The sequence below is a fragment of the Bubalus kerabau genome, chromosome 1 (assembly GCF_029407905.1).
Source record: "Bubalus kerabau isolate K-KA32 ecotype Philippines breed swamp buffalo chromosome 1, PCC_UOA_SB_1v2, whole genome shotgun sequence".
Taxonomy (NCBI): domain Eukaryota; kingdom Metazoa; phylum Chordata; class Mammalia; order Artiodactyla; family Bovidae; genus Bubalus; species Bubalus kerabau.
Window position 1 is genome coordinate 66,792,119 of NC_073624.1, and position 12,508 is coordinate 66,804,626.

At 46.4% G+C, this 12,508-nt stretch overlaps 1 protein-coding gene across 2 annotated transcripts in view; it reads left to right on the forward strand.

The window, feature by feature from the left end:
• OS9 (OS9 endoplasmic reticulum lectin) overlaps positions 1–9,862 on the forward strand; it is a 34,700-nt gene extending 24,838 nt beyond the window's left edge. Inside the window, exons 6-15 of one of the 2 annotated variants that reach the window (XM_055578720.1) lie at positions 4,682–4,892; positions 5,008–5,109; positions 5,331–5,431; positions 5,633–5,684; positions 6,375–6,463; positions 6,683–6,958; positions 7,237–7,426; positions 8,335–8,499; positions 8,658–8,770; positions 9,095–9,862. In XM_055578720.1, coding sequence (XP_055434695.1) covers positions 4,682–4,892; positions 5,008–5,109; positions 5,331–5,431; positions 5,633–5,684; positions 6,375–6,463; positions 6,683–6,958; positions 7,237–7,426; positions 8,335–8,499; positions 8,658–8,770; positions 9,095–9,220 — 1,425 coding nt within the window. In that variant the 3' untranslated portion in view covers positions 9,221–9,862. The remainder of the gene's footprint in view (positions 1–4,681; positions 4,893–5,007; positions 5,110–5,330; positions 5,432–5,632; positions 5,685–6,374; positions 6,464–6,682; positions 6,959–7,236; positions 7,427–8,334; positions 8,500–8,657; positions 8,771–9,094) is intronic. The other variant, XM_055578729.1, reaches the window with a different exon arrangement.
• The last annotated feature ends 2,646 nt before the right edge of the window (positions 9,863–12,508 follow it).

The window sequence follows — 12,508 nt, forward strand, 5'->3', positions numbered from 1 at the left end:
TGAATCCGCCACGGGTGTACATGTGTTCCCCATCCTGAACCCCCCTCCCACCTCCCTCCCCATCCCATCCCTCTGGGTCATCCCAGTGCACCAGCCCTGGGCATCCTGTATCATGCATCAAACCTGGACTGGCGATTCGTTTTTTATATGATATTATACATGTTTTAATGCCATTCTCCCAAATCTTCCCACCCTCTCCCTCTCCCACAGAGTCCAAAAGACTGTTCTATACATCTGTGTCTCTTTTGCTGTCTCTCATACAGGGTTATTGTTACCATCTTTCTAAATTCCATATATATGCGTTAGTATACTGTACTGGGGAGAAGGCAATGGCACCCCACTCCAGTACTCTTGCCTGGAAAGTCCCATGTATGGAGGAGCCTGGTGGGCTGCAGTCCATGGGTCGCTAAGAGTCGGACACTGAGCAACTTCGCTTTCACTTTTCACTTTCATGCATTGGAGAAGGAAATGGCAACCCACTACAGTGTTCTTGCCTGGAGAATCCCAGGGACGGGGGAGCCTGGTGGCTGCCGTCTGTGGGGTCACACAGAGTTGGACACGACTGAAGTGACTTAGCATAGCATACTGTATTGGTGTTTTTCTTTCTGGCTTACTTCATTCTGTATAATAGGCTCTAGTTTCATCCACCTCATTAGAACTGATTCAAATGTACTCTTTTTAATGGCTGAGTAATACTCCATTGTGTATATGTACCACAGCTTGCTTATCCATTCATCTGCTGATGGGCATCTAAGTTGCTTCCATGTCCTGGCTATTATAAACAGTGCTGCAATGAACATTGGGGTACACGTGTCTCTTTCCCTTCTGGTTTCCTCAGTGTGTATGCCCAGCAGTGGGATTGCTGGATCATAAGGCAGTTCTATTTCCAGTTTTTTAAGGAATCTCCACACTGTTTTCCATAGTGGCTGTACTAGTTTGCATTCCCACCAGCAGTGTAAGAGGGTTCCCTTTTCTCCACACCCTTTCCAGCATTTATTGCTTGTAGACTTTTGGATAGCAGCCATTCTGACTGGCGTGAAATGGTACCTCATTGTGGTTTAGATTTGCATTTCTCTGATAATGAGTGATGTTGAGCATCTTTTCATGTGTTTGTTAGCTATCTGTATGTCTTCTTTGGAGAAATGTCTATTTAGTTCTTTGGCCCATTTTTTGATTGGGTTGTTTATTTTTCTGGAATTGAGCTTCAGGAGTTGCTTGTATACTTTTGAGATTAATTCTTTGTCAGTTGTTTCATTTGCTATTTTCTCCCATTCTGAAGGCTGTCTTTTCACCTTGCTTATAGTTTCCTTTGTTGTGCATAAGCTTTTAATTTTAATTAGGTCCCATTTATTTTTGCTTTTATTTGTTATTAATTTCTAAGATCATTACACTGTGGTTAGAGAACATACTTTGTCCCTGTTTTTTTAAAAAATGTATTTTATTGAAATATAATTGATTCACAATGTTGTATTAATTTCTGCTATATAGCAAAGTGATTCAGTTATACATGTATATACATTCTTTTTCATAATTCTTTTCCATTATGGTTTATCACAGGATATTGAATATAGTTCCCTGTGCTGTACACTAGGACCTTGTTTATCCATTCTGTATATAATAGTTTGCATCTGCTTGGGCTTCCCTGGTGGCTCAGATAGTAAAGAATCCACCTGAAATGTGGGAAACCTGGGTTCGAGCCCTGCATTGGGAAGATCCCCTGGAGAAGGGAATGGCTACCCACCCCAGTATTCTGGCTGTAGAATTCCATTGGCAGAGGAGCCTGGCAGGCTATAGTCCATGGGGTCACGAAGAGTCGGACACGACTGATCGATTTTCACTTTCACATCTGCTAACTTCAAACTTCTAATCCTTCTCTTCTCCACCTCCCCTCCCCCTTGGCAATCACAAGTCTGTTCTCTATGTCTGTGAGTAGATTTCTGTTTCATAGATAAGTTCATTTGCATCATATTTTAGATTCATGTAAGTGATATAATAAGGTATTGTCTTTCTCTTTCTGAATTACTTCACTTACTATGATAATCTCTAGAGGTCCATCCATGTTGCTTCAAATGCCATTATGTCATTCTTGTTCACAGCTGAGTAGTATTCCAGTGTGCATATGCACCACATCTTTATCCATTGATCTGTCAATGGACATTTAGGTTGTTTCCATGTTTTCGTTCTTGTAAATAGTGTTGCTGTGAACATAGGGGGTGCATGTATCTTTTTTAATTACAGGAGAACATACTTTATATGATTTAAATTTTTAGCTCTTTGAATTTATCATAATGACTGCTTTAAAATGTTTCTCTCTGAAATCTAACATCTGTGTCCTCTCACAGGCATTTTCTGTTGCCTGTGACAAAGTATGGGTCACACTTTGTTTCTTTGCATATCTTATAATTTTTTGTTGAAAAGTGAACAAAAATATATTAAAATATACCTAAAATATATTTTAGGTAATATATTGGAGCAAGTCTGGATACTGATTCTTGGCCTCCACCATGAGACTTGTTTTGGTCATTTGCTTGTTTCTTTTGTGACTTGGCTGAGCTATTTTAATGAGGCCTACTCCTCTTGCAGTATGAAGCCACTGATGTCGCTCCTCTGAGGGCATAGCCATGGGCATGCACACAGCCACAGTGGATGATGGTGTGTCAGCAGGGCTCCCTTTGACTGTCTCTCTTGCTGATGTGTTAATCTGTCTGCCTCTGCTGATATCATACCCAGCTGTTCATACTCATTAACTGCTAGCCAATTGCTCTGTAGTTTTTGACATGTGGGGCATAAGTTGCTCCATAATCTGATCCAGTTAAATTTGGGCTTCTGTACCAGGGTTGCTTTTGATGATACCAGCCTCTTCTTTAGTGCTTACCACCAATTTTTTTCATTTTTTGGAAAGTGCCCTTAGGCTTAAACTTCCTCATACTGTTTCACAAGAAGTCAGTTCATTTGGAAAGAGCTTTGGGGCTTTCTGTTCTAATGGATTGCCTCTCTCCCTGGCAGAATCTCTAAGCCCCTGCTCTGGAGCTGATGTCAGAGACACTGACCCAGTTCTGTCAGAGTGACACTCCTGTTTTATGAGCAGAGACCTGGGCAGGGGTGATAGCCTCTGGTCCTCTCAGTTCTCATCCCTGTTGTGAAACCTCTGCCCTTTTAGTGATCTGTGGTGAGGGTGATCAAGGCCCAGTATTCCTATCCTTCTGCACCTGAGGTGCAGCCACTGTCCTAAGTGGGGCTGAGTGGAGGAAGGGAGTCCTCCGTCTCTTGACCGTATTCAGCAGGTATTCTCTGCAACTTGTAACTAGAGAGGATTGAGGAATATTGGTGTCCTGCCCCTCTGGTGACATACCATATCTCTTGACTGGATGCTGAGGGGATAGAAGCCCCATTTTTTGGACCTTACTCACCTGGAATGGAGCATCTGCCTGAGCTGTGAAGTCAGGGTTGGAGAAAGAGGAGGGTCATGGCCCAAGTACTGTAAACTTTCACTATTCAAGATTTAGTGGATTTTCTTGAATAGATGTTTCTTAATTTGTTGTATGTCCTTAGGAAAATTTCCAGAGATTTTAAATGCCTGAGTTAAAAAAAAAAAAGTGTTCACCAGTTATGGAATTTCACTAGGGAGTGGATCTGCAGAGCTTCTTGGGCTGCCACTCAGAAGTGGGACCTCTCTTCTACTTGTAACAGTTACTTTAGAAATTACAGAGTGTGTGTGTGTGCGTGCTCAGTCATGTCCAACTCTTTGCAACTCCATGCAGCCCTGCCAGGCTCCTCTGTCCATGAAATTTCCCAGGCAAGAATACTGGAGTGGGTTGCCATTTCCTCTTCCAGGGGATCTTCCTGACCCAAAGATCAAACCCACATCTCTTGCATTGGCAGGTGGATTCTTTACTGCTGAGCCACCAGGGAAGCCCCAGAAATTACAGTGGTGAATCCTAACTAATGAAAGGCTAACATTAATTGATATCTTTACTCTCTTTCTGATTAATACAAAGACCTTAGAACTGTTTAAAGTTTTTTTAAATCATACACACATGCACACACACACAAAATATACGTATTTCAAATACATATAAAAATATATATCAAATATGTATAAGTATGTACATACTGTATTTACATAAAGCAAGAACATGAAGCAAATCAGCTGGTTACCTACAGTTAAGTTGCCCAAGTTCAGTTCGTATTTTTACCACTTACCAGCTGGTCAGCCTGAACAAGTCCCTCAACTATATCAAACCCCAGTATCTTAAGCCACAGAGTTGAGATACTATTACCTCCCTCCCTGGGTTGTCGTGATAATTAAATGAGCTAATGCATGTAAAGGGCTCCCCTGGTGGCTTAGTGGTAAAGAATCCACCTGCCAATGCAGAAGATGGGGGTTCCATCCCTGGGTCAGAAAGATCCCCTGGAAAAGGAAATGGCAACCCACTCCAGTATTCTTGCCTGGGAAATCCCATGGAGGGAGGAGCCTGTCAGGCTACAGTCCATAGGGTTGCAAAATAGTCAGATACAACGTAGCAACTAAACACTAACAATGCATACATAGCACCATATACACAATGCACAGAGCACAGTGCCTGACAGACTGTCAGTCCTTAATAGCAGACAGCTGTTTTAAGAAATAACAGTAATGGTTGGTGGTGATTACTATTTATTCATCCTCCTGTCCTGGCAGTTCCTCTGTGATGAGGGTGCTGGTATCTCTGGGGACTACATTGATCGAGTAGATGAGCCCTTGTCCTGTTCTTACGTGCTGACCATTCGAACTCCTCGGCTCTGCCCTCACCCACTCCTTCGGCCCCCACCCAGTGCTGCTCCCCAGGCCATTCTCTGCCACCCCGCCCTGCAGCCTGAGGAGTACATGGCCTACGTTCAGAGGCAAGCTGGTGAGTAATTAAAAGAGGACAGGGAGGAAGGAGACACAAAGGGAGGGACAGGCAGATCAAGTATCAAAGAGCTGAGAATGTATCCCCGTCCTGCTGACACGCTATCTTCCTGTAGACTCAAAGCAGTACGGAGACAGGGCCATAGAGGGGCGGCAAGACCCGGACCCTCCAGTGTGGAGTGAGACCAAGCCTGGCGTGGTGCCACCAAAGAAAGCAGGTAGGTCCTCGAGTCACCTGTTCCATGACACACGTCTCCACTTCTTCCTTTCTTCAATGTTACTGTCCCGTGCACCCAGGGATGTGTTGTCCTCAACAGCCCAACAGCCCTGACTTTTGGGGGTGGGGAAAGGAGTACTACAGGCCCTAACACCTTACAATAGAAGAGGGAAACATATCCCATCTCTCCTTTCAGGTTTCTTCTTGTTTTCTGTATTCTAGGTGCAAGCCCAGCCAAGGAGAACAGTAAGGAATCAGATTTCTGGAAGATGCTTCATGAGCCAGAGGAACAGCCCCCAGAAAGGGAGGAGACACAGGCCGAGGTGAGAGCCAGCTTCCTAGCCACTTCTCTGAGGAGGCTGAACGTGGGCTTTGGGTCAGAGGGCCACTCAAGCTGAGGTTCATTATGAGATGACCTCTTTTTATCTAGGGATGCAAGGCCATACCCAGAGGCAGTGCCTTAAGAGTGTGGATTTGGCATGCAGAAGCCCATGTACTTGACTCTGCCCTTTTCTCCCCATCAGGAGCAGGAACCAAACCTTGAAGCCACAGACCCACCGCCAACCTCTCCCGATGGTGAGTGAACTCTCCACGTCTCCTATACTGCTTGCATGTGTTTTCAGGTTGGCAAACATGGCGTGGGGATAGACCTAGACACTAGGAGGGAGGCTGGGCAGCCAGGCCAGCAGCAGATTCCTTTTTAGAGACAGAAGTGCTTCTCTAGGGGGGTAGCAGAACATAGTGGTTCCACTGCTTGCCTGACTTTATAGTCCTGGATAATTTCACTCAAGCTCAATTTCCTCACCCATAACATGTGGGCAATAACCCCTAAATTAGAGGGCTGTTACAGGATTAAATGAGAATGAATCTAGTTTACAGTACAATCCCTGGAACTGAGTAGACAAAACAATCCCTGGAACTGAGTAGACAAAAAAGGGTTTGTATTTGTGGGGAGAACAGGATTCAGGGAGGGGGAGCCCTTGGCCCCAGAATCTCTTCTGTTGACCTAAAAGCCAGGTTGATTGCCAGGAAGGCCTCAGTGGCGCGTGAAAGAGCAGGTGACTTGGCAGCCTGTTAGCATCCTTCTCTCTCTCACCTGTGAGGCCCCCTTAGGCTCCCTAAGTGCTCTTTGGAGGGGTATGCTGGCCGCTGTCTCTCAGACCAGACAGGTAGTCCCACCATGTCCTTCCTTGACTTCCTCAACTCCTCTTCTTAGGAAGTAAAAGTAGTATTAATTTATGATCTATTCCTATTCCTTCATCTCAGATTTTCAGAACAACGTACAGGTCAAAGTCATTCGGAGTCCTGCAGACTTGATTCGATTGATAGAGGAACTGAAGGGTGGAACAAGAAAGGTATGAGCCCTGCTCCCAGGAAGGATGGAACCTTTCTCCCTGCTGGGGGCACCTGGAACACCACCCCTGAACTGGGCCAAAAGAGCTGCCTCAACTTCCTTTACTCCTCATGAGTCCCCAACTAAACCACATCCCTGCTGTCTGCCCCCCACTGTTTGTCTCTATGGAAACCCCAACCATCTGCCATCTCTCTCTTTCTCCTGATCCTCACCCATGCAGGGGAAGCCAAACGCAGGCCAGGAGCAGCCTGGAGATAGTGCTACAGAAGTCCCTTCCAGGGAACCAGAGGTGAAGGAAAAGGGCGACCCAGAACAGCAGAACGAGCTGGAAGAAGAGGAGGATGATGAAGATGAAGACGAAGATGAGGATGAACGGCAGTTGCTGGGAGAATTTGAGAAGGAACTGGAAGGTATACTGCTCCCATCAGACCGAGAGCGGCTCCGGGCAGAGGTGAAGGCTGGCATGGAGCGGGAGCTGGAAAACATCATCCAGGAGGTGAGCTCTGCTCTCCCGCCTGCAGCTTCCAGCTTCCTTGGCTGCCTGCGCCGGTAGGCAGGACCGGTCGAGGGGTGGGGAGAGAACCCGGGCCATGCCTCGCCTGCCAGGGGCATTCAGCCAGGAGCCCTGAACTGCTAGTTGCTTAATTAAAACTGGGACGGTGGGGAAGGGGATCTGTGAGAAGGATGAGACTTAGCCATTACTCCTTTGTAGAGCTTGGACGGCCCCTCACTCCCCAGATCCCTGACTCTCCACCCCCACCTTGGGCCTCCCAGACAGAAAAAGAGCTAGACCCAGACGGGCTGAAGAAGGAGTCAGAGCGCGATCGGGCTATCCTGGCCCTGACATCCACTCTCAACAAACTCATCAAAAGGCTGGAGGAAAAACAGAGCCCAGAGCTGATGAAGAAGCACCGAAAAAGGAGGGTTGTCTCCAAAAAGCCTCCCCCACCCCCTCAACCAACAGGTGAGGGCTGTCACACAGGAACAAATGGCCAGGATAAAGGTCCCTAACCTTTATCCCTTCTGAGAATGCTTACCCTCTCACTCTTTCTGGAACACCATTCTCGGGCTTCCCAACACCTCTAGCCCTTTGCCTGGTTACTTCCTAGTGATCCATTTGAGAAGCAGCTTTCAGAGCCTGTGTGGCTCGCTGGCATGGCTGTTTCCTGGCTTGCTTCTATGCATTCAGTGTCTAGCACTTTGCCGGCACCTTGTGATTGATGAGTAGATATTAAATGAGTGACCGTGAGTGTGCAGGCCAAAGACCACACACCTGTGACAGATGCTCCTGTCACCTAGGACTGCACAGGGAGTGCCCTCAGCTGGCAGAGAGGAATGGGCAGCCCAGCTACTCATAAGCCAATTGCCTAGACAGACTCATTCCCTTCCTGCTGTGTCCCTTGTCTGTCCCACGGGTCCTGTGTGTGTGGAGACCAGGCATTCTGGGTCTAATGTCCTAGTTTCAATACTTCCATCCTACTATCTCTGTTATCAACACTGAAATGCCTTTCAAGTCCCAACACTGTAGGGTGCCAAACCAAAGTTTTCCAACCTTCTTCTTAAACTTCTCTGCAGGCCCCAACTTCTCTGATTTTTGCTTCAGAAAACTGTTGTTTTCCTGTAGGTGATGGGCAGAATTACTGGGTCCAAAGGGAAGAAAGGAAACTGCAGTCGGTAGAGGGAGATTTATAGGTTGGAACGGGGTGGGGGGTGATGGGTCCTAATTTATTCTGAACCCTGACTCACATACCTGTTTGAGAGGGAATAACTTGCCAAAACCAACTGATGGCTTAGGGAGAGGCGAGCACCCCAGCCCCTAACCCTGGAGTCATGACTCTGCTTTGTGTCTCCCTGTGTGTCTCCCCCTCTAAGAGGAGGATCCTGAGCACAGAGTCCGGGTCCGGGTCACCAAGCTCCGTCACGGAGGCCCCAATCAGGATCTGACTGTCCTCGAGATGAAACGGGAAAACCCACAGCTGAAACAAATCGAGGGGCTGGTGAAAGACCTGCTGGAGAGGGAGGGACTCACAGCCGAAGGTGGGCCCTGGGGGGCGGGCTGGATTCAGAGCTGTTGGAAGGGCTTGCTGCTAGAAGTGGAGGGGCTGGGGACTTAGGCTGGGGACCCAGGGGCAGAAGACCTGCACTGGAGCTGCCACCTGGCCTCTCCTCTCACTGCCCATCCCACCCCTTTCCAGGGAAAATTGAGATCAAAATTGTCCGACCAGGGACAGAAGGGACTGAGGAGGATGCACGTTGGCTGACTGATGAGGACACAAAAAACCTCAAGGAGATTTTCTTCAATATCTTGGTGAGAGTCACCCCGCCCCTGAGTCCTGGACTTCCCGCTTTCCCTGTCCCCCAGCAGGCTGAGGGGTTGAGGGTGAGGTTCAGAGTCCTCAAGGCACCCCCCAGCCTCACCTCTATTGGAGCCTCAGTTTCCTCATCTATAAGATGAGGCTATCAGTTCTGGGTGTTGAGCCCTCAGCAAGAGCGCTACAAGTCACCTGTGTGAGTGCTGGCTCCTGCCTCCCTACCACCAACTACCCGCCCGCACCCCTACCCCCATCCTCCAGTGTCTGCTACAGCCTCTGCTTATCCCACCTCCCCACCCCACCGTGTGGCCTTCCCTCAGGTGCAGGGAGCTGAAGAGGCGCAGAAAGAGCGGCAGCGGCAGAAAGAGCTGGAGAGCAATTACCGCCGGGTGTGGGGCTCCCCAGGCGGGGAGGGCACTGGGGACCTGGATGAATTTGACTTCTGAGACCACCACCATCAGCTTGCCAAAGAGTCCAGAGTCTTCTAGACTGGCCCTGCCTCTGTCCCCCACAACCCCCAGGGCCCTGAAGGCAAAACAGCAGAGAGCTGAGCTGTGAGCTGTGGATCCTGAGACCCTCCTGGGGTGTGGAGGGGCTGTGGGGCAAGTGCTGCTGCTACTGCTGAGACCTGGAGACCTCCCAGGCCTATGTGATCTGCTGTCCCTGGTTCTCCCCACACCCTGTTCCTTCCCTCCTGGCTTCCCCTGCTGTCATCCCTCAGCTTGTGGGTTCCTTTCCCCTCCCTAACGAGCATTTTGAAATCTTTTGAGTAGAGCAGGCAGGGTGAGAAGAGTGGGGCCAGTCAGCAGGCCCTAAGAGGTAGGCCCCCCCACCCCTGCCCCACTCCTGTTGAGAGTCACCTCCCTGCTTCCCCCAGATCAGCTTGAGATGTCCTGCCCCTTTCCCTTTCCACACTGTTCCCTACAAATCTGTGCTTCTGAGTGGAAGCACCTTCTCTCTGTTGCTGAGAAAATGGGAAGAAAGTTGCCTACCACCTCTGACACAATCCCATGAAAAGGGTAGGCTACAGACCCACCTACCATGTTCTAGAACAATCAGGTTTCTAAATAAAGAACTGGACCATCAAACCATCAATTTTTTTTTCTTTGGGGGTGGGGGGCTCAGTAGAGGAGACTTGGTGTTCTCCTAGGATGGAGGGCATGTTCCCTGATCCCTTTCTGTGCTTCACAGTCAGGGCAGTGGCAGTGAATCTGGAGTATGCAGGAGAGACCAGGACAGTGAAGCAAAGCCTTCTGGCCTGGCCAGGACTGAAGCAATTGCAGTGCTAGTCTCCCTCCTTTTCCTTATCTGTCCATTTCTGTTCCTTCTCCCCCTTTATATCCCAAAAGCCACAGGGTACATACAGAGTTACCCCACCATGGGGATCCTCCTGCTGCACTCTCCCTACAGTGTGCTGCAGACTCCATCGCCATACCTGCCAGCCATTTCTCAGAAAAGACCTCTAGCTTTGGTCATGCCCAGAGAGAGGGCTGCCACTCACACGGGCCAGCTCCATAGTATGCCAGTGGTCGGTGGCCTGGTTAGATGTCTCCATCTCTTCCTCACTACCAAGTGCAAATCTAGGCCCCCTGCTTCCCCTACTTTCTTTCTCTGTCTGCATCTCTCAGGTGTGCAGCATTTCTGCTGACAACTTCACTGACTCATGAGATAAGAAATAGAGGGCGTGAAACTCCCAGGTCTCCAAAAGTGGACAAAAAGATTCAGCTGGGGAAGGAAGCTGTATGAGGCTGACCCGCTTCTTGCTAAAAGTGGTCTTATACTTGCTGAGCAAGTTATGCTTAAATTGTTTTATTTAAAATTACAAATGGGTAGGCTTCTAAAACCCTGCAACCCCAGATCCACTTGTGCATCTTAAGGAGAGGGATCTAAGACACTATCACAAGTGCAGCTATAGGCAGAATGGTGGATTCAAATTCTCACCCCTCCACTTACTATTAGTAGGGCCTTGAACAAGCTGTTTAATTTTTGCAGTGCTGTTTCCTCCCGGGTAAACTGTGGACAACTATACTGGTCTTCGGTGGTTATGAGGATTGAATGAGATAGTGTGTGTGTTGTGCTCTTAGCACAGTACCTGGCCCATAGGAAGTACTCAATAACATAATAAACCAGCTGCTGAGTTCTGAAGAGACTGGAAGGTACTTGGAGACAAGGGTCATAGAAGGAATACCATCAGAAGCTGATCAGAAGCTATAGCAGAATTTTGTAGAATGGGAGCATGGGAATAGGCTGGGGCAGGAGGCTTATCTTTGATTTGATAGGCATAAAGTCTTAACATCATCAGAAAAAACAGTGCATATAAGTGCACATGGAATATTCTCTAGGATAGACCATATACTAGGACACAAAACAAGCCTCAAAACATTTAATTGGATAGAAATTATTTCAAGTATCTTTTTTGATTATAAAAGCATGAAACTGGAAATCACAAAAAAAGAGAAATGAAAAAAAAACAATTACACAGAGATTAAACAATATGGTACTAAAAAAAGCAATGGGTCAATGATGAGCTCAAAGAGAAAATTTAAAAATACCTTGAGATGAAGGACAATGAAAACATAACTATACAAAATCTATGAGATGCATTAAAAGCAGTCTTTAGAAGGAAGTTCATAATCATACAGACCTTGCTCAGAAAACAAGGAAAATCTCAAATAATCAACCTGGAGAAAGAAAAAGAACAAACAATCTAAAACAAGCAGAAGGAAGAAAATAAAGATCAGAGAGTAAATAAAATAGAGATTAAAAAAAAAAAAGAAAAGTCAATGAAACCAAGAGCTGAGTCTTTGAAAGGGTAAACAAAATCAGCAAACCTCTGGCCAGGCTCATCAAAAAGAAAAGAGAAAGGACCCAAATCAAATAAGAAATGAAAGAGGAGAAATAACCAATACTGTAGAAATTTTCAAAATGTAAAAAATACTATAAACAGTGCCAAAAATTGGACAACCTAGATGAAATGGACAAGTTTCTAGAAATATATCCCACAAAAACTGAATCAAAAAGAATTACTTTGAAAAACCCAATCATTAGAAGTGAAATAGAATTTGTAATTAAAAAACAACAATAAAATACAACTCCCTGCAAACAAAAGCCCATGACCAGATGGCTTCACTGGGGAATTCTACCAAACTTATAAAAGAAGAAATCATACTGATCGTTTTCAAACTCTTCCAAGAGACTAAAGAGGAGGGAACAGTCCCAAAGTCATTCTATGAAGCCTCCATCATTCTGATACCAAAGCCAGACAAAAACACTACAAAAAAAGAAAGTTACAGGCCAATATCTTTTAAGAATATAGACACAGAAATTCTCAACAAAATACTAACAAGCTGAATCCAACAAAGATCATGTACCACAGGCAAGTTGGATTCGTCCTTGGGACAAGGATAGTCCTTGGGACAAGGATACAAAGATCAATGTGATACACCACATCAACAAAAGAAAAAGACAAAAACCACACGATCATCTCAACAGATGAAAAAAAGCATCTAATAAAATTCAACATCTATCCATTTTAAAGAAAACTCTTAACCACAGTGGGTACAGAAGGAACATATCTCCACATAATAAAAGTCATATTTATGACAAACCCACAGATTATATAATACTCAATGGTGAAAAGTGGAAAGCCTCCCTGCTAAAATCTGGAAGAAGACAAGGATGCCCACTCTCACCATAGTATTGGAAGTCCCAGCCGTAGCAATCAGACAAAGCAA